Source organism: Nylanderia fulva, unplaced genomic scaffold (genome assembly GCF_048542155.1).
Source record: "Nylanderia fulva isolate GAGA-0341 unplaced genomic scaffold, ASM4854215v1 Scaffold15, whole genome shotgun sequence".
NCBI lineage: Eukaryota > Metazoa > Arthropoda > Insecta > Hymenoptera > Formicidae > Nylanderia > Nylanderia fulva.
Genome location: NW_028189730.1, coordinates 466,621 through 486,695, shown reverse-complemented (window position 1 = coordinate 486,695; position 20,075 = coordinate 466,621). Strand labels below are relative to the sequence as shown.

Sequence of the window (20,075 nt, the reverse complement as noted above, 5' to 3'; positions counted from 1 at the left end):
AAAAAGTCCGGGGAAAAATTAATTTCTGGTCTTGGAAAATCTGAAAAAGTGAGGAATTTTTTCATTGAGTCTGCTGGACACCCTGTAAAAAGATTTTCGATATTTTGCGCTTGTTTCCGTTTTTGCGAATGTAGGTATAGTTCGAACAAGGATTATCAACTATAGATTTTGATAGAAATAATAACAGGAATTTTTGTTCTCTCATCCGGACGAGATTCCGGGGGTCGAGTAACGAGCTCGATGAAGTGTGAAAAGCGAATTGGTCACGAACCGAGATCGGTATCTCGAATGATGCGGGCAAGAGCGAGTTTCTGCTTCGCGGAAATAAATTGCCGTCGCGTGGCGGCTTATGAATATGTTTCGATACACCACGCCGTTTTTTCATCGATTTGTTAATTGAATTTTTTTCTCCTCGCTGTTATCTCGACGGACAGATCTATGAGATTAATGTGCCGAATGTTGTGTTAGAATTCGAAAGAAGAATTACATTTCTCCAAGATGTAAACGGTATAATATGAAACGTAAATGATGTAGAAATTATTTATTAATTCAGGATAAATTAAATAAAATTATTTTTTTTTCTCTCTATTAATAATTATATTTAGCAAATTATTGGAAAATGAAGGGAATAAATGTAAACTAAATGGAACTGACATTTTAATAAAAGATTAACTTAATAATAATAAGTAACAGTTACGAAATAATAGAACGCGATATAGCTTATTATTCATGATTAAATAATCAATAATTTTTTATACGCATACCTAGAACAATTCAACTAAATCTCTGCTTGTTAAACTAATGATGATCAATTTTGCAAATGTTTTTCTAGAATTAAAATTACGGAGAATAAATTGAAAATCTCAAGGCTACGAAATAATTGTAAGACGAGTAATAGTATTTTCTACAGAGTGCTAGTGTAGCATTGTAAAGATGTAATTTTCTCTATCAGCATGGCAATCGTGAATTTTTCCAACTTTAACGTCACGTAAAAAGCGACGCTTGGAGCGTAGATTGCTTAGGGTTAGGGAAAATAGTCGACATCTTTTCACGCGAGCTCACTTCCTTTCCCCTTGTATTTCCTCTTGTTTCTTGCGCCAACGCGAATCGCCACTGCATTGCGTGGCAATGCACGTCGCAATGTTGAATATTCAACGAAACGTATGTCCGCGGGTCTAAGTAAATTCCCTCTGAAATGCACTTAGCCCCAAAAGCATCTGGTGTAATTTATTTGGATCACGATATCGCGATATCGCGACCGAGAGCGTATTTATCATAGTACTTGCTGCGAGTTCGGTTAAACATTCGCGACACGGTGTAGGTACAATAAAATTCCGCTCCGAGCATTTCGCGTATTTAATGCCAAATAATCATTGGATTCTTTTAACGACGTTCATCGAATCTAATTAATTCGAATGCAGTTCTGCGATATATTGATGACATGAAATTTTGATGAAGGACGCTTATAAGATATATTAAAATTGCATTAGAAATCCAAAATTATCGATGCAATCCACTGAACGATACATTCGATAATCACGAGTATAAACGGCCGGTGAATCCATCTATAAATAATACGGGGAGAGACATTTATAAGCAACGCGATCAATGATGGCGTCGTCCACAATGACTTATTTTTGCGTCACGCGCCGTCGATCCCTATTTGCTGTCGGATCTAAGAAAGATGATGAAGGAACTCTCTTTCAGGAAGCAGAATAAAAATGGCGCGTAATTGTGAAACGTCAGCGCCGATAAGAAGAGTTTAGCAATCCATAAAACACAATAACTCGCAATTTTATCGAATATCGTTATTTTTTTTTTAATCTAGAAAGAAACGGAATTTTTACACATCTCGCGTCGGGGAAAGAGCTTTTTTAAATTTTATGGAAATACGCAACGCAGATATTTCATCCCCGAGCGAGTGGATGACCACAGGGATCGAATTCAATTTCCCGTGACGTTCAACGTGACTCTGTCACGCGCGTATATTCAGAATTTACTGGACACTCGAACAGAACAGGTCCGAAAACTGTCCAACTTACATTTGTGGCGTTTATGCGTTTGCCACGTGTACCCTGTAAACTCGATATTCAGTCCAATAAGTGCAACTCGAGCTCGGTTAATGTACACATATTCTGAGACGAGGAAGCGAAACTCAGTGTGTTAACAAAGTGACGAAAAAACCTGACAGCTTCATCGAGTTTGTTATACTTGCTTGTTATACACAAATGTAAAATATGCACATGACGTAAATCATACACCTTTTAAATTATTCAAGTCTCTCTCTCTCTCTCTCTTATTTATTTCGAGAAAAATTCTCCGGAGCAATTTTCCGAATTATAGTATATAAATTCATAATCGACAATATTATACTTTTATGTTTGCTTGCGAATATTAATTTTATACTTTTATTTTATACCGGGATGTAAAGTTTTAAATTACCTTTAATACACTACATATTACTCGACATATTTTATGGTTTATGGCTTACGGTTTATGATACCTGAATGATTCATTGAGAGAGCGAGCTGTTCCATGAAGTTTAATTAAGAAAGATTGTCCCCTTTAATTAGAATATTCACATAGCTAATATATTTCCAATATTGACGTACAAGTTTTTTCTTCGTTATGTTTTTTACCGTATAAAATGGCGTGTAAAAAAAATCATTGATCCTTGCTTTTCAAGTTTATTCTTCCGTCGAAAGATCGAGGTGCGCTCCATCAAGTAACAAATAAACGAGCTACTTTACAACTACGTACTTTGCAGATATTAAAGATCTTGCAAGCTATTCGTAGCACATTCAAACTTTTTTATAAGGTGTGTAAAAAGAAGCGTATGTATATGTTGGAAAAACAAAACAATATTTCTCGGTGAAAATTAAACGAAAATGAATTTCAAACACTCAACATATTTTTTCCAATATTTTTAATCAATCCCTAACAGCATAAAATATCCGAAAGAGGACATCGAACATCTTCTGGATATCCTTTAAACATCTTTTGGATATACGCGCAGTTAAGGATTCAAATAATTTTTTCAAATCAAAATTTCACAAAGAATACCATTCATTCGATATTCTCGTATCCTTGTTCCCGAATCGAAACCCCGAAAATGGAAAGTGAGATCCATACCTGAATATTTTTCGAAGGAAAGGTCGTTTTGTTTTCGCGATTTCTAGCACATTCGAGGAGCATTGTCTCCGGCACTATAATCCACCAAACATTTTCCATCCTGCTATCCCCGGGAGGATATAGCTCGCTCTCTCGGCGAGTCACTCGATTACGTTCACGTGGCACGTGCTCGCACGAGTAGCAAAAGCGTACGAGTGTCGCGACGCCCTGGAAAAAGGGCGAGAGAAGGAAGGCGTCGCGTGTCGGCGTCTGCCAACTACACATACATACACGTACGTGTAACATGCATACGGCCGTTATTAGTTATTAACGCGACCGCGAGCGGCCGCTTTTTTTTCTCCATCTACACGAGGGTGTGCTCACGCAGCACGTCACGGAGATCGATCCTCGGCCACGAGGTCGAGGGCTGAAAAGTGTTACGAGAGAGAGAGAGGGAGGGAAGAGGAGGTTAAGCACAGGCTTTGCCTTCTTCTTGGCCGAGGCCGAGACGAGGAACCGCCCTTAACCCTATCAAATTTTTAGCGAAACCGCGTCAGCGGTTTAGTCGAAGAATCGATGGTGAACGGGAACGATAACGAAGACAATAAACAGTTCCTCGAACGGTTATAGTAAAGTTGAAAAGAAGGCCGAAATGTCGGTGATGAATTTAGATTGTTCTTTGAACTTTCTTCAGCTTGTGTTTCTTCTAATTTCATTCTGAACTTGAATATGACGCAAGACTTTGGAATCATCTCACCTTTTAGAATAGATTTTTTAGTAACGTTTAAAGGAACAAGTCTGTTGTCTTTTGAATCTTGACGTTAAAATAAATAGGAATTTTAGTTTCCATAATTATGGGTTTTCAAGGATATGAATTTTAATTCTGTCAGAAGAATATTACAATTTTCGTTTCTTGAATTATATGTTAATCATATGTCTTTAGAATACTTTTGCAAGGCTTTGGAATCATCTCATCTTTTAGAATAGATTTTTTAGTAACATTGTGCTTTTTAAAGGAACAAGTCTGTTGTCTTGAATCTGGACATTGAAATAAATAGGAATTTTAGTCTCCATAATTATAGGTTTTCAAGGATACGAATTTTAATTCTGTCAGAAGAATATTACAATTTTCGTTTGCTGAATTATATGTTAATCGTATGTCCTTTAAGTTGTCAAAAGATATTGAGACATCTTCTCCGAACTTAGCTCGACATTTCTAAAGCTGGCAAGTCACGATCTTAGCTTCTGGAAGCGATTATTGTCAGTGGCAATATTTTTCAAGGCAACACTTGATGCTACCCCACAACCTCCAAGCCAATTACCACATAAGCTCGACTGCTGGTATATATTTTTAGAATCGGAACATCTCTCGACGATGAAAGCTCCTAAAGCAAAGAAAAACAACTTGAGCGAAACGCAACTATAAAACTTGATTTGTAACTAATTAGCAGACTATTTTCAAATCGTAAATATTGTGAACCCTCTAGACTTGACACTATATTTCCAGAGGGTTGACATCACCCTCCTAAATTTATATCAGCAATATTTTTTTCAATGCAACAATACGTATATTACCTTCAACACGCAACCAACAAAATCAATTTAATACAACATAATTATTCTCATATAGTAATAATTCACAAAGTCCTGTTCCCGCGAAAGAATGGGCGAAAGCAGCGCTCGCGATTTCGAGAGAGGAAGAGAGAAAGAGAGAAGGGTGACATACAACGCACACGGTCTTGCCATTTCGGTTTTTGATCGGCACGACATCTCCTTATAGAGTCACAAGTCCGCGGAAAGTAGCACGGAAGCTTTTAAAGATGGCTAATTCTACGTTGTCTATTCCTTCACGCGATATACGGAAGCTCGGGGAAGGTGGAGACAGAGATAGAGAGAGAAAGAAAGAGAGAACGAGAGACAGAGAAGGATAGATAGAAAGATAGATAGAGAGAGAGAGAGAAGGTGGACCGATCGAAGGCACTCACGTCTCTCATCTCGAGGCCGCGGCGACGCGCTCGCGTGCGAGCGTCGTCGTTCCAGCGAGTCCGGCACCAATGACGGCGATGACGATGACGGCGACGACGACGGCGACGGAAAATAAATGCAATAGTGCGACGCGCGGTGCACTACTCGCTGCTACTGCTGCTGCTGCGGACGCGCACGTCGGTCGATGCGCCAGGCGCATCGCCCCAGCAACAACCACGGCACGAAGCTCACGACTGGCTCGTCGCCGGGGGTTGCCTTCGCTTCGAGTTCACCGGCTCGTCGAGGGAGAGGCGAGGGTAAGAGGCGAAGCGATGGACGTCGCGACGTCTGCCGGCGCTGCGAGAAAACCAACCCCCGAGCAAGCGCGGGCTGTCGATGCTTCATTGGAGGGTGGCTTCCTGGTGACGGGGGTGCGACGGAGCTGTTGTTTCGATACCGCCGCGCGATATTGCCGAGCCGGAGAAAAGGACGGAGAGTGGTATTTTCGGAGCTAATAACGCTCCAGCTTCAAGAACCTAAGATTCTGACGCCTTATATTTTATTCTTTATTTTATTATATTTTTTTATGTTATATATCTCTTTTTTTTTTTTTAATACAATATTTTGTTAGAAATTTTTAGAAAAAATAGGACTGTTTGTTAATAGTGATATTTTGTTTTCAATTGTTTATTTGTTTGTTTTTTTTCTTAATTTTTTTATATTAATTATTAATGATTAGATTTTTATCCATCAAATCAGTCGTTTATCTACATATCTCTCGCGCGTGGGAAGAAATATTAATTTCTCACGGAAATATTAATCGGTTTCGTTAATGACAAATGGGTCGTGAAGATCTTTTGCGGAAATAATGAGACGCGGATTTAATTTCCTAATGACGTATTCGCTGCGGTTAAAGTGGCCGGATATTTGGCGAGTGTATAGATCGTTCGCCACATATGGCGAGAAGGAATTCATATTCGATATCAATTAAACCCATTACCAGAATGCATATATCCAAATTCCTCCGGTTCACTACTTCTCTGACGTCGTTGGCTCGGCCTTGAACCACTTTGCGCGAAACCAATCGCGAAACGTGGTATTACACTGATAACAATCTAGGTATCTGGGTGACTCTTTCCACGTTTAGATTAACACGTCTCGAGATAATTGTTTGACGGAAATGGAGTAACTTTGAATTATCTCCGAATAAAGATGAATTGTTCAAATTTAAACGTCGCAATCGAGATCTTATGTTATATGCAGTAATAATTGCTCCGTAAAGCAAATTTAACGAGTCAGATATATTCAAGAATATAAGGAAATTAAACTAAAAAATTATTAAATTAATAAATATATATTTCAGTCTAATAGATCATTTATTTGAAACTTTTACATCAAATCGATATTATTAGTTTCAAATAAATGATTTATTTGGCAGTATTAAAATAAATACTTATTCCAATTCAATAAATTTTTTTTCAGTGCAGACATAAATTTAAATAATTTATTGTGTTTATAATATTTAATTTTTTCAATTAAATTTCTTCCGTCACTTGATGAAAATATGACGAGGCACTTGAAAAAAAAAAAAAAAACATGATAAATTCTTCCCGTCTAAAATAATGGCCACCCAACCTATGTCTTCCATTTTATTTCGCTTAATCATCCCGAGTATCGCGGAAAATCATTAGAACGATCGGTACAGTCCTTCTCGTCGGGACGGAAGTCGTCAGCTTTCGACGCCGTTGAATGATCGTGAACCGGCAGACGAAACCATTAATTTCGTTCCGCTTGGAGCCCTTTTATCGGCCTGCACGTTCGAATATTCTCACCTTGCAGCGAGAGAGATCAACAGGTTCGCGTGTCGGATGTGCCGACACGCCGGAAGTCCACTCGTCGGCCACGTGAAATCATTCCGCGAGATACCGATCGGTCCGATTTTTCAACGAGATAGGAGCCGCGAAGGATCTGTGAAATGGTTCTTTATCTCTTACGATTCGCGATATCGATCTCGAATTCCCCCTCGAGCGAGTAAAAGTGATCTTAAGACATCTCCTTAAATGTATGACTTTCTTTTTTATCGCCGATTTTAGAATATATTTCCTCCATTCTCGTTTACGTATTTTAAACCGGGACGACTAGTACACCCGACGTGGAAATACGTGAAATTAATGAAAAAGGGAAGGAATTTCGTTCACGAGATCGTTAAACGGGTTAACGGGAGGTAAAAAGCGACGGAGGAAAGAATAGAAATCGACGGGGCGTCAAATCACGGTAGCTTTACGACCGAAAGGGGTTGTCGAGGAGGAAGGTGATAAAAACGCACAACGTGTAAAAGTGTAGGCCATCTATTCTCTTTTGTCAGGTCGCGTACTACATTACAGCTTCGTCCTGGCTCTCCTCTTTTCGTTTTTCTTTTTTTTTCCCGAGGAGTCGTCTACGTGAGAAATATACAGCTAATTAGACAAACAGATACGAAGAAGGGAAGTAAGTACAAAAAATTGCGTAAGACTGACGTCTTGGGGAAACCTTATTCGAGCTAAGTATCGTCGGGATACTCGACCACATTTGTGTTTTTTTTCGCTCTTTCTCTTTTTCGGTTTTGTTTTTTTCTTTTTTCCTCTTTTTCTTGGTTGTCTCGCGCAGTTTCGTAAAAAAATGTATCAACGTGAAAAACCGACTGGCCGATATGATGAAATGGAATGATTCTCGATTAAACTGATTAACACATATGGATTTCGATTCGATTCGATTCGAAGGTCCGCCGGCAAAAACCAGGCAAGTTCACTTTTTTCAGACAAATTGAGTCGTTTATTATTTAGCGCTCGCTTCCAGTAATGGGGTATCGATTGATATCGTGAAAGAGACGTAAAAAAAAAGATAGGTCCACTGTTTCAAAATTTAATTGCCTTGAAATTATTCACATTTAAAATCAGAGAGGAGATACATGTGATTTCGACCTTGCGGCTTTTAATTATTCACTAATGAAATATTAGCGAATATTATTATTATTAATTATTGATATGATTTAATAGTATTCTTCATGCTTTCTAAAATATTTAATTGAGTAAAGAATTTAATACAGATCATGACAGTGTCTACTTCAATTTATGAAGCATATTGATTTTGTTTTCGATTTGTTTTATGTACAAATATTTACAAATTACTTTTAACATGACTCTTTTCAAAATACATGCTTAAAATATATGTATATGTTACAATTTCTAACACAAAACATATTGAAAATATATTTTCGCCGTTTTACGCTATAAATTCTTACGAATTTATAGAGAAATTAAATTAATTATCGTACAAACTAAATGTATAAATAAAAAGATTTCAATCTTATTTAATTAACTAATTGTTTTTTCAATAAAATGTTCTCAATTGTTCCAACATAATGGAAAAAATAAATTTGTCTGATTCTTATAACAATATTTTATCTTACTAAGATAAAATGAAGCTTTTTCTGTGCAATTTTCGGTGGATAAATATATAGATTTATTTAGCGGTCGTTTATTCTTATTTCCGACCTCTCGCTCGACTTGGGCGACAAAATAAGATTTCTCTTCGTTCTTGGAAACTTTTTTCCGAGTTTCCTCGTAATATTAGAAAAAGTGGACTTGTCTGATCAGTGGCGGTCGACCTTCTTTCTCTATTTCGTTGCAGAAAGTCGAAAAAAAAGAGATTCTTTTATCACAGAATTTTTTCTTCGCCTTCGCGCAATTCGCAAATTCGCGAGGACAAAAGGACAGAATGTACGACGGCGGCAGTTCTCTAATCTCGCAGATCCTGTTTTTTTTGTTTAAAATATACGTGAGAATAGCGATATATAATAATTGACAGTTTTGACACGAGAGCACACGTGGCCTCTCGCTCTTGCTTGGTCGAGTTTACCGCGCTATGCAAAAGTTACAATTATTATTATTCACAAGGACCTCAAGGATCCGCCGGAAACGGAGGCAAGTCGCTCGTCCCGTTTTAAATTATCTATAATCTCGTTTTCGTTTTTTCGTGAAAAAAACACACGTATTATAATGTATAGTGTATATACACGTACACACACGCGCAAAGTTCTGTCGTATAAGTGCCCGTTATTCTTATTATACATTTAATGCTAAACACGATAACGTTGTCTTACAATAACGAAAACACTCTTTGTGCATTATTCTGACACAACTAGATCGCGTTTCGTAATATCGTTCAAACTTGATGTATATCAGACAGATAACAGTCGTAAGAAATAAGAGACCATATTTTAATGTAAAATATGGCTTTTTCAATAACAATAAGCGAAAGAGATAGCAAGATTAGCTTGGTCCTAGTTATTTAAATACAATAATGCTTTTATAATATCGTGTTTCATGTCAGATAAATATCATTCGGGATCACGTTCGTATTTAGCGCTAAATATGAATTACAATAAAGAATAAAAAGGAAGGGATGTGTATATATTTCTAAATCTCCAATGATCTCTCACGTTACGTTTCAGTTGACTTTTATCAAGACAAATTAGGCAAATGACGAGATCGAGATCGGAGAGATATCGCGTTTAACGTTACAAACGCGATATGTTAAAGCGGCAAGAATACGGGACCCTTGTTTGAATGTTTGCATCATCGTGGCATCGATAAGAACCTCGCATGTGTGACTCACGCTAAAAAACAGACGCGCGTCTGGAATAATGTTAGAGTAAGCTCCCGATTGCGCAATTAAATATACATACATATTATGTGTGTTCGAGTACGATTCTAATCGTGCGCACGTTTACGCATTTCCGGTCGCATGACTGTATGCTTAATCGTACTTCGGCGCTTATTTGCATCGCATCGGGAAGCGAAAGAGCCGAGCTGTCATGGTAAATTAATTAATTAATTAATTAACAGTGAGATTCGCTCCTTTTCTCATCAATTTCGAGACACGTTGAAAGAGAAGATGTGCGATCGATCGAGGTAATTGTGATCGCGCTTTTTCGCGATTGGTATATTTTATAAAAATTGTGTTCATTGTAAACCATCATCGTTTTTAAATTACGATGGCGAAAATGAGTCGTAATATTTTGATTTAACGATATGTATTTTATTAATAGTATTAATTATATAATTAGTATGGTTAATATTACTAATCAACCACGATACCGATATTGATTAATAATAGTAACCATCAATTAATATTACCGATAGTGTTAATTAAGAAGATGGGGCCAACACTCTCTAATATTATTATCCTGATATTAATAACATGATAATTAACATTGTTGCTTAATATTTGATTCGTTATTTGGAACACGTTCCGAGATCACATTTCTTTTCCGTCACAATCACCCCGATCGATTTGAGTCTCTATAATCTCGTGTAAAAATTCACTCATAACTGTCCGAAACTGTCCTAGCTTGCGTTATCAGACTTCGAAGATCGTTCTCCTCGATCTTACAAATATTCATGACGTCGTTCACGACTACCGTTTGTGATTGTGAGCGCTGCCCTTGCTCTTGGGACTGTCCGAGGTCGCGTCGTTGGGTTCTCTCCTCGGTCTCAGGATGAAATTAAGATTGTGCGCGGTATTCACAGCATAGTAGACATTGGCCGAGGTCGGTAGCACCATTTCCCGATCGGGTAGCACCTGCGCCAAGGTGTACTGATCCGGATTACCCTCGATGCCGAGCTTCAGCATGGCGTTTCGGATCACCTGCGGCGTCCGCTCGTTGTTGGACAACATGATGGATTTGTAAAGCACCACGCCCTCGGTCTCCACGTTGTCCGTTTCCATAGTGACCTTGATGATGTAAAAGTCCGGGGAACTTTTATGCGAGTGACTGGGACTGGACAGTCCGGCGAGATTCGGGGTACTTCCGTTAGCTGGGGCAGTAGTGCCCGATGGAGGTGCTAAACGGCTTTGATGATTGCCACCTCCACCGGAGCTCAGAGACACGTCGAGGGAAGGTAGAGACGAACTCGAGGACGAACTGGACATTTGCGAGGGCGAGGTTCTTCGGTCCAATGAGTTGTGAGGCGAGCTCGGCAGAGAGTCGAGGTCGCAGTAGAACTGGGAACTGCTGGAGCTCGACGTCGACGCGATCGAGTCGTTTTTCCGATGACCCTGATGATTCTGAGAGAGAGAGAAAGAGAGATCAAATAAAACTGGATTTATATAGCCAAATATAAATATTTTTCTAGCTAAATAAATTAATAAGGCACATGTGTGTAGCTTAATTAATTTAGCTTATATAATTTTGGAGAGAAAATGTTTTGAGCGGCGTGATTAAATTAATTGATAAATTAAATGAAAATATTGAATCGAAGATGCTGACTTGTTTCTTTTTGCCGCGATTGTTGAGAGTGTTGCCCGCCGGTGGTGACTCAATTTGACAGCTGAGCTTGTAAGCTTCCCGGTCGTCCAATACCAAAACGGAATGGAACCAACGATCGAATGTGGGATCCGTGTTAAAGTTATATGCGTTCGCCGCACCCTGTAAAAGCCGTATCCTCGCAAGCACTTCGAACTCTTTTCGTCTCTTGTCGAAATTGATGAGACCATCCGCTATCGAGTCCGGTATTGCCGTATCGATCATCGTTAGATCAGTCAGGAAGGTGCCCAGATATGGTATTGTGCCGTAGCTAATATTCTGAAAGAAAATTTCAAGATTGAAACACGAATAGTGTAGAATCAAATCCATTTGCCTATCTAAATATTAATTTTTGCACAATGCAGATCTATTTAGAACAGTGGTTCTTAATCTTTTTCAAGTTACGGAATACTTTTGATGATAAGAAAAATTTGCGGAACATCAAAATCATTAAGATTATAAAGGTAATAACAAAAATATGCATAGACATATTTTTTATTAAAAATTATACAGTACAAATTATGTAACAATAAAAAAAGTTAAATTTAAATTTAAAAAATAATATTTATAAAATGAAAAAATTATAGTAGTGTTTTTTCTATGTAGGTAGCCGTGCTTTCATAATATCACGGAACACTGGTTAAGAACCACTGATTTAGAAAATATTCTTAAGCTAATGTTAAATAAAATTTATTATTCTAATTTTACAATTATGATTCTAAAATAAAATTTCTAATTTTGTGAAAAAGCACTATATTAACTTAGATGTTATTGATAACTTTATGTTACGCATTTGTTAAATTTAAAATTTCCGAAAAAAATTGAGAGAAAATTCACAAGTGTATGCCATAAAAGAACGCGATGATACTTACGCCCGCGTTAGTATTTTGTTTTTGAAAGAGCTTCTGCAAATGCCTGTCGCTCCTACCGGCAGTGTCAGCAAACTTGGCGGTGCCTTCCTTGATAAGCAACTCTCTCTGCGTCCAGGCATTATTTTCCTCGGAGAATATCCTCTCGAGTTCCCGAAAGAGCTCGTGCTTCTCTCTAGGCATGCACTGCCAGCACTTTTCCAACCGGTACACCGGATTGCTCTGGAGACCGGAGACGATCGCCTTCAAGCTACTGAAATTCTTCAGAATGCGTAATTCCTGCGCGATATCGATCCACGTCTCGAGGATCCTGGCGCGATCCTGCGACTTGAGCGACGTGTCGGTCAGGATCGTCGAGATGACGCGTAGAGATACAGCATTGAACTGATTCACGGTCGCCACCACGGTGGCGGCCTCGTGGCTCCTGGAACGATCCTTCCTGGACCAGACAGCGCCGAGGCATTGGTGGGCGACCAGCTTCTTGAACACCTCGGCGTCCATTCGTGTCAGCTGCTCGGCAAAGTGACGGTGGGGCACCTCGGGGAAGATGTAGTTTCCCCAGTGATCCGACATCGGATCCGGGGATCCGCGCATCGGCAGCCGACCATTGTCGTATACCATGCAAGAATCTGAGGGAAGAAAGAGAAACTCGAATTAGGATTCACTGGTTTTCATTCAATTACATTTTTTTCGCCGAATAACATTGATTTTGAAATTAATATTAATATTTATTTCATTTAAAGTTAATTTATTTAAAAATTAAATTTATTTGCAAGCGTCTTTTATTATACTTTAACGAGATCGAGACTTCAAGTACAGAGTTACCAGTGAATTTTTTTCACCGAACGAAATTGATTTTAAAATTAATATTAATATTTATTTAATTCAAAGTTAATTAATTTAAAAATTAAATTAATTTACAAGCGTCTTTTATTATATTTTAACGTGATCGAGACTTCAAGTACAGAATTACAAGTGAATTTTTTTCACCGAACGAAATTGATTTTAAAATTAATATTAATATTTATTTAATTCAAAGTTAATTAATTTAAAAATTAAATTAATTTACAAGCGTCTTTTGTTATACTTTAACGAGATCGAGACTTCAAGTACAGAATCACAAACGAATTTTTTAAATACTAAACTCGTCTCTAATTTGGAATTTTTGGAACTTGGGTTTTGATAGTTTTCTTAAGCGAATTCTGAGAGAGTGAAAGGTGAACCCTGTGGGTCATGGCAGTACAAACAGAATGGTGGACCCTTAATTTATGTAGGAAGCAGACGCCTTTGTGCGAGCATAAGCTGCCTGATTGGCCTTTCACTGGCAGTAACATTCAGACTCATTCTATCATGCATTCGATATGCTTATTCTTTCGTAATACGCTGTTCATACCGCGCTAAATACTACCATTTAATATTTTCTGCATTCTAAAAATATATTATCTCGTAATGGATTATAAGATCCAGTTATATCTAGCGAATGTGCATAGAGCAGAGTCCATCTATCGTTACTTTTATACGTTTTTCCTATATAATTTCCAAGAGAAAGTTAGAAATATCATAATAGGGGGTTGTGCGGTTTAACGATCCGTAATGTACGATCTTTCTCCTCGACGATGCACCTGTAACGTAACACTCTGACGGATGTTTTGCTCGCTTATCACGATTCAGCGAATTCACAGTAAATAAAACGATATATGAGTCATTTCGATCCTATTGCATAAGCGACACCTCTACAATCTGTTGTCAGAATTTCCATTCGAGGTCACATATACATGCTTATAAATTCATTTAAGATAATTATGTTTCAATGCCATTACATAATATATTGATTTAAGTAAAAATTAGTAGACTAACGGTCGTACAAAAAAATCAATTTTATCTTCTTATTGAATGTAACCTTTTTTACATAACAGAAAGTTAAGATAAGACTCGTAACATCACAGAGATCCTGCCGCAGTTATCTACTCTTCGGTTCCTTCGTATTTGAAGTTCTCATGGTGCGCCGTATCAGTTACTTTAGAATTTCCGACGTGACTCAGTATCGAAAAAACGCAAAGAATTCGAAAGTTTATAATTTGTAACAGCTCTTTAAAAATTAATATACATATAGAAGGCAATAAGAGCTAATTAAGTTCTGTTATTAATATTTATTTGTGGAAAAAAATTTTAACATAAAATATTAGACAAAAAAGTTCGAACGTTTTGGTTGCCTTTTTCAACCTTCTTCAACGCATCATTCAAAATTAAAGATTAATGAAAATTAACAATAAATTATTCATAACTGTCAATATACTAAAACTATACAGAGACAGAGTTATTCGCATAAAATTATGTCAAGATATTATTTTTATTAATTCGAAAGTTACCTATCTGATCCTCGCGTTGAAAGCGGTGCAGCCTGTGCCTGGCCTTAAGCTCAAGTTCGGAGCCGAGCAGGCGTCGATGCGTGAAGTCGAGGAGCCTGGAGAGGAGGGGGTGGTTTGGGGGTGACTTCCAGTCGCCCGGGTACGCGTCTAGCCAGACGTGCAGGGCCTGGACCAGGGTCTTGCGATGCTGCTCGCAGCCGGCGTTCTCGTCCAAGGCGTCGTATCGCGCGAGCAGCAGCTCGAGGACCTCACGCGGAGTCGTGAACGCCCGATAGGTCGCCAGGAAGACGTTTATGTAGGTGGACTCCAGCTCGCCGTCGTCGTTCGCCAGGCTCTCGACCAGCCGCTGCACCGTGCCGGCTTTCAGGAAACGCACCCTCACCGTTTCCCATTCCAAGTGCGAGATCTCGTCGTCAGAATCCTGCGCGTCGAAAGAAATTGGATTTTTTTTTTATGTCCAAAAAAATCATGAAATTTATTCAATTCAGTACTGCCTCATAAATCATTTATTTCGAACTAATACTATTGATTCGATGTGAAAAATATTTATTTGTTTTAAATAAATGATTTATTAGGCAGTATTGAAATATGACTGAGTTTAATTTACGAAAATCATCACTTGGGATTTTTATTTGTCAGAAGTCAATCGGAAAATTTAAAAATAGCGGAATTGTGTTTTTTTTTGCAATAAGAGAAAATTCTTGAACACACTCACAAAGAAATTGGATTTTTTTATGCCCAAAAAAATCATGAAATTTATTCGATTCAGTACTGCCTCATAAATCATTTATTTCGAACTAATACTATTGATTCGATGTGAAAAATATTTATTTGTTTTAAATAAATGATTTATTAGGCAGTACAGAAATATGACAGAGTTTAATTTACGAAAATTATCACTTGGGATTTTTATTTGTCAGAAGTCAATCGGAAAATTTAAAAATAGCGGAATTGTGTTTTTTTTTGCAATAAGAGAAAATTCTTGAACACACTCACAAAGAAATTGGATTTTTTTTATGCCCAAAAAAATCATGAAATTTATTCAATTCAGTACTGCCTCATAAATCATTTATTTCGAACTAATACTATTGATTCGATGTGAAAAATATTTATTTGTTTTAAATAAATGATTTATTAGGCAGTACAGAAATATGACTGAGTTTAATTTACGAAAATCATCACTTGGGATTTTTATTTGTCAGAAATCAATCGGAAAATTTAAAAATAGCGGAACTGTGTTTTTTTTTGCAATAAGAGAAAATTCTTGAACACACTCTAAGATGAAGAAACAATTTTTTTTTAAATAAAAAACGCTTACCGATGCCGAGAGACTCCTCGTAGGCCGATGGTATCGGACCTTCTTCAGGTACACCGTGTATATAACGCCGTCGCCCCTCTCCTCGCCCCATAAACGCCACGTGGGCTGCAAAAATAAAAAATCGAATATCGAACTTTGTTGGGAGCAATCCGTATCAGTAGATGTTGCTGACACTAATGAAACTGATAAACAAGAAGCCGCGTATCGGGGGATGATTTACGGACTTTATATAAGCCACCACTCATCTCCTGCCGTGAATTAATAGATATAACACAGAGATTGAACGGGACAATCCGTACAATCTCCAGCTGGAGAAGCTAGAGATGTTTCGCAATCCTTTCCTGATCTAATCTAATTGATTTAGTCTTGTGTAACTGGAATTTATTATTTTTTATTTTTGCAATTTGAAATGTCAATTCTTATTACCATTATTTGATAATAACTAAATTGAGTTGGGAGAATACAATTTTCTACAAAATTAATATTCATGTTGATGTATTAACGCAATGTTATATATACGTACATTAATTATTGATCAAAATTAATTACTATCGATATATTTATAAAATTATCTTTATTTAATTGATAAATCCTTCTCGAGGATTTTCTGAGGTCTTTACTGAATATTAATTTTTTCAGATATGTTCCGTCATTTCCAGCAAGTTTTTTTATTACTTTTTAAATTATCAAGTATTTATATCTGTTAAAGAAAAATTGTCTTTAATAGAATCAAATTATGCAAAGAATACCAAGAATAAAAATAAATAAGAAAAAATGCGAAAAGTATTAAAAGTCAACGATTAATATCTATTCGTATTAAAAGAAATTTTGTTATTAATCCTTTTTGATTTAATGAATAAATCATAAAATCTATGAATCATGTCTATAATTAGTAAATATGTATTCACTAACATGTGTTTATACATGCAAAAGTGTTCCTTAACAATGACAGTCTATATCAACAGGTTTGCATAATTAATTTCAGCTTGATAAACATACGGTCTTACTCACATAATGACAACATGTATGATAAACGAGTACGGTAAAGATAATTAGCTAAGATGTCTCATCTAATCATCGCGACAAAAAGAGATCTTATAATTAGCAATGTTTCCAAACGACTCCTAAAAATAACTATCGGCTATTGTTTCTTCAAAAGTCTAATTATTAAAGATTTCAATAACAATTCAAAAACACCGTGGATTAAAATGTCAATTAATTCGATAGCAAATTAATTCAATAAATATGTAAAAAATTATAAATTATATTGTAGAATATAATTTATAATTTTTTACATATTTATTGAATTAATTTGCTATCGAAATAATTAACATTCTCGACTCTCGTAATGAATATATTGACATTAAATATTTATTAAATAAATATTTCTACAATACATATCAATACAGCAATCTTTCGTGTTCGAGAGACTTTCGTTATTATTGATTATGGAATATATGTGGAATGCGAGACATCTCACTCGTATTTGTTTGGCATTGAAATTCCGTAAATAAAGCAGGTCTGAGAGAAGCCGTGAGAGAGCTTAATGTCAGAATCGGGCGTGACAAATGCGAATTTGCGTTGACATAAGAGATCGCAACGGAAGCCGTACATTCAGATTCCACAATTCCAATAAGCAGCGATCAAAAGCGTCTGGCAGAAAGAAAAGCGTGTCATTATTACCTCGATTTTCCTCGTATCTCTGAGAAAAGAAACTACTTCGCGGTAAAAAAACGCAGTTGGATACTGTGGAGCTAGGTTATACCTGTTTACCTCGCATTCATCAATAAAATATTACTTCCTCTTAGGTACTATTTAAAGGAAATATTTCCTAGAATTACAGTTTACTGTAAAGTTGCATGCTTATACTTTGAATTTGAAAATAAAAGCGGATTAGTGCTGAGATATTATAAAATTAATGTGAAACTAATTAAACGAGAAAATTTAAATGGTCATTTTGCTTGTAATAATCGTAATAAAATTATTTTAACCGATAAAATATTAACAATCAATACATTAAAATCAAGCCTTATATTTATTAAATTAATTCCCTTTAATTTGTCTTATAATTTATGATTCGATATAAATTATCAATTTAATTTAGTCGTGATCGAAAGTTTATTGCGTTAATAAAATGATAAACTCGTGCGATTTAATAATGATTAAGCAAGGTTAGCTTGAAAAGTTTAAAGCAGCGAGAAATGTCGATCGCGTTGCTAGCGAGACTCCCGAGAGAAGCTGGGGGCCTCCAAGTCCACCCGCTCACGCCCCGGAACGACCAGGCAATTAGACCCGCTCACAGGAGGAACCCGAGCGTGACTCGAGGTCCTCGTACCTGTGGCTCGTCCTTGGGAATCGCTTCCCTCGAGTGTCGATTCACCATTGTTCCGCTGTAAACAGCACGAGTCGGCATCGCGAGGCCAGTCCTTACGCAAAGCGAATATACTATCCGATCGAGGTTAAACCATAATCAAGAGAATTTCCCACAAGTCTCCGTAGAATTATGTGATATTGTGTTTAATCGATTACGTTATTTCAAGATGTAATTGCGTTTTTACCTCGAAACATTTTCTCTCTCATTTCTTATTTCATTCTATATATATTAATTATATATACACCCACACACATATATATATATATATATATATATATATATATATTATAATTATATAATATATAAAAACGTAGATATTTGAGAATCGCCAGAAAGAATTTAAAAAAAAAAAGTAAGACTATTATATTTAGTAAAAATAAAATTATAATTTTAAAATGTCAAGAACGAACATAGTGTCGGTTTGACAACACGTCAAGACTCTTAGACGAGTTATGAGAGACTGACAGTCTCTCATAACTCGTCTAAGAGTCTTGACGTGTTGTCAAACCGACACTATGTTCGTTCTTGACATTTTAAAATTATAATTTTATTTTTATTTTCACAAATCACTTGATAAGGACTCAAAGAAGGGTCGAAACGTTGTGATTTAATAAATAATATTTGCCAGTACGGTCGAGAGAATAGTCTTATTTTTTTTATATAATATATATTATATAATTATATAATATATATATATTATAATTTTATATAAATACATAATTATTACAATTGTAATAGTATTATATAATAAGAAAATATAACTCTTTTATTTGTTGAAGCAAATGAAGCATGTAAAAGTCACAAATTAAATATATATAGTTGCTTGATAGAAAATCCTGAATTGTAAATAAATATCTCATGCAGAAAAGGGCATCGATCTAAATTATAATGATGTATTTTAACAAGCAGAGATATAGAGAATTGATAAGTGCGGAATAACTTTTATTTCCATAAAGCAGATAGTATCGTGTATTGAAAAAAAAAATAATTGAATGATTGAATAGTTTCGCGACCATTAACATTCGGGAGCAATGACTTCCAAGCAACAAAGTATCCGAATTTTATTATAATGCAAGTCGCAAACTAAATATATCAAGGATGTAAAGACGCGATTTGCGCACGTTGGGAATCGATCGTCGAGAACGAATGTAAAATTTACGCGATCATCGCGACTATAAGTAAATTGGCGACAGTATAGCAAGATTATTCATCGTCGTCTCGAGACGTTTCTGAAACATTTGTCGCGCAAATGGCAAATCTAGTCTCGCGACGGCGTCGTGGAATCTCGAAAATGTCTCGTCGGGGTCAACGGTCCGTGTCTCTCTCTCTCTCTCTCTCTCTCTATGCGATCCTAAAATACACCCCATTATTCCCCGTCAAATTCTCGCGGAACACCACCATGAAATCGGCGCGAAAATGCGACGCGGAACGTGGCTGTTCGAGAGTAGAAACGCAGATGGTTTTGAAAACATTTTTGACGCCAGCTGCATCGACTTTTTGTCTATTTATCTAGATTTATGGCTCTGATAGTCGGAAACCTACACAAAATTTGTATCTTATCGTTTGAACATTTGTCTAGTAAACGAGATCGAATCTTTTTCTGAACTGATGGAAACGATATTTCTAATAAATAATGTATCCATCCTATTATTTAGATAATGATAGACTCGGAATGATAATAAAACAAAATAAATGACATTTGTCTAGTAAACGAGATCGAATC

At 36.5% G+C, this 20,075-nt stretch overlaps 2 protein-coding genes across 17 annotated transcripts in view; both read right to left on the bottom strand.

Annotated features, from left to right (window-relative positions):
• dysc (whirlin protein dyschronic) overlaps positions 1-5,377 on the bottom strand; it is a 76,090-nt gene extending 70,713 nt beyond the window's left edge. For 8 of the 11 annotated variants that reach the window (XM_029308832.2, XM_029308842.2, XM_029308843.2 and 5 more), the window contains exon 1: positions 5,097-5,377. The gene's annotated coding sequence lies outside the window, so the exon portion shown is untranslated. The other 3 variants (XM_029308836.2, XM_029308838.2, XM_029308839.2) reach the window with 3 other exon arrangements.
• A 2,031-nt stretch (positions 5,378-7,408) lies between these two features.
• The window catches only part of Rgl (Ral guanine nucleotide dissociation stimulator-like), a 29,873-nt gene continuing 17,206 nt past the window's right edge, over positions 7,409-20,075 (bottom strand). For all 6 annotated transcript variants that reach the window (XM_029308734.2, XM_029308736.2, XM_029308731.2 and 3 more), the window contains 5 exons: positions 15,979-16,083; positions 14,661-15,081; positions 12,295-12,920; positions 11,387-11,701; positions 7,409-11,184 (listed from right to left, as the gene is read on the bottom strand). In XM_029308734.2, the coding sequence (XP_029164567.1) occupies positions 10,534-11,184; positions 11,387-11,701; positions 12,295-12,920; positions 14,661-15,081; positions 15,979-16,083 (2,118 nt within the window). In that variant the 3' untranslated portion in view covers positions 7,409-10,533. The remainder of the gene's footprint in view (positions 11,185-11,386; positions 11,702-12,294; positions 12,921-14,660; positions 15,082-15,978; positions 16,084-20,075) is intronic.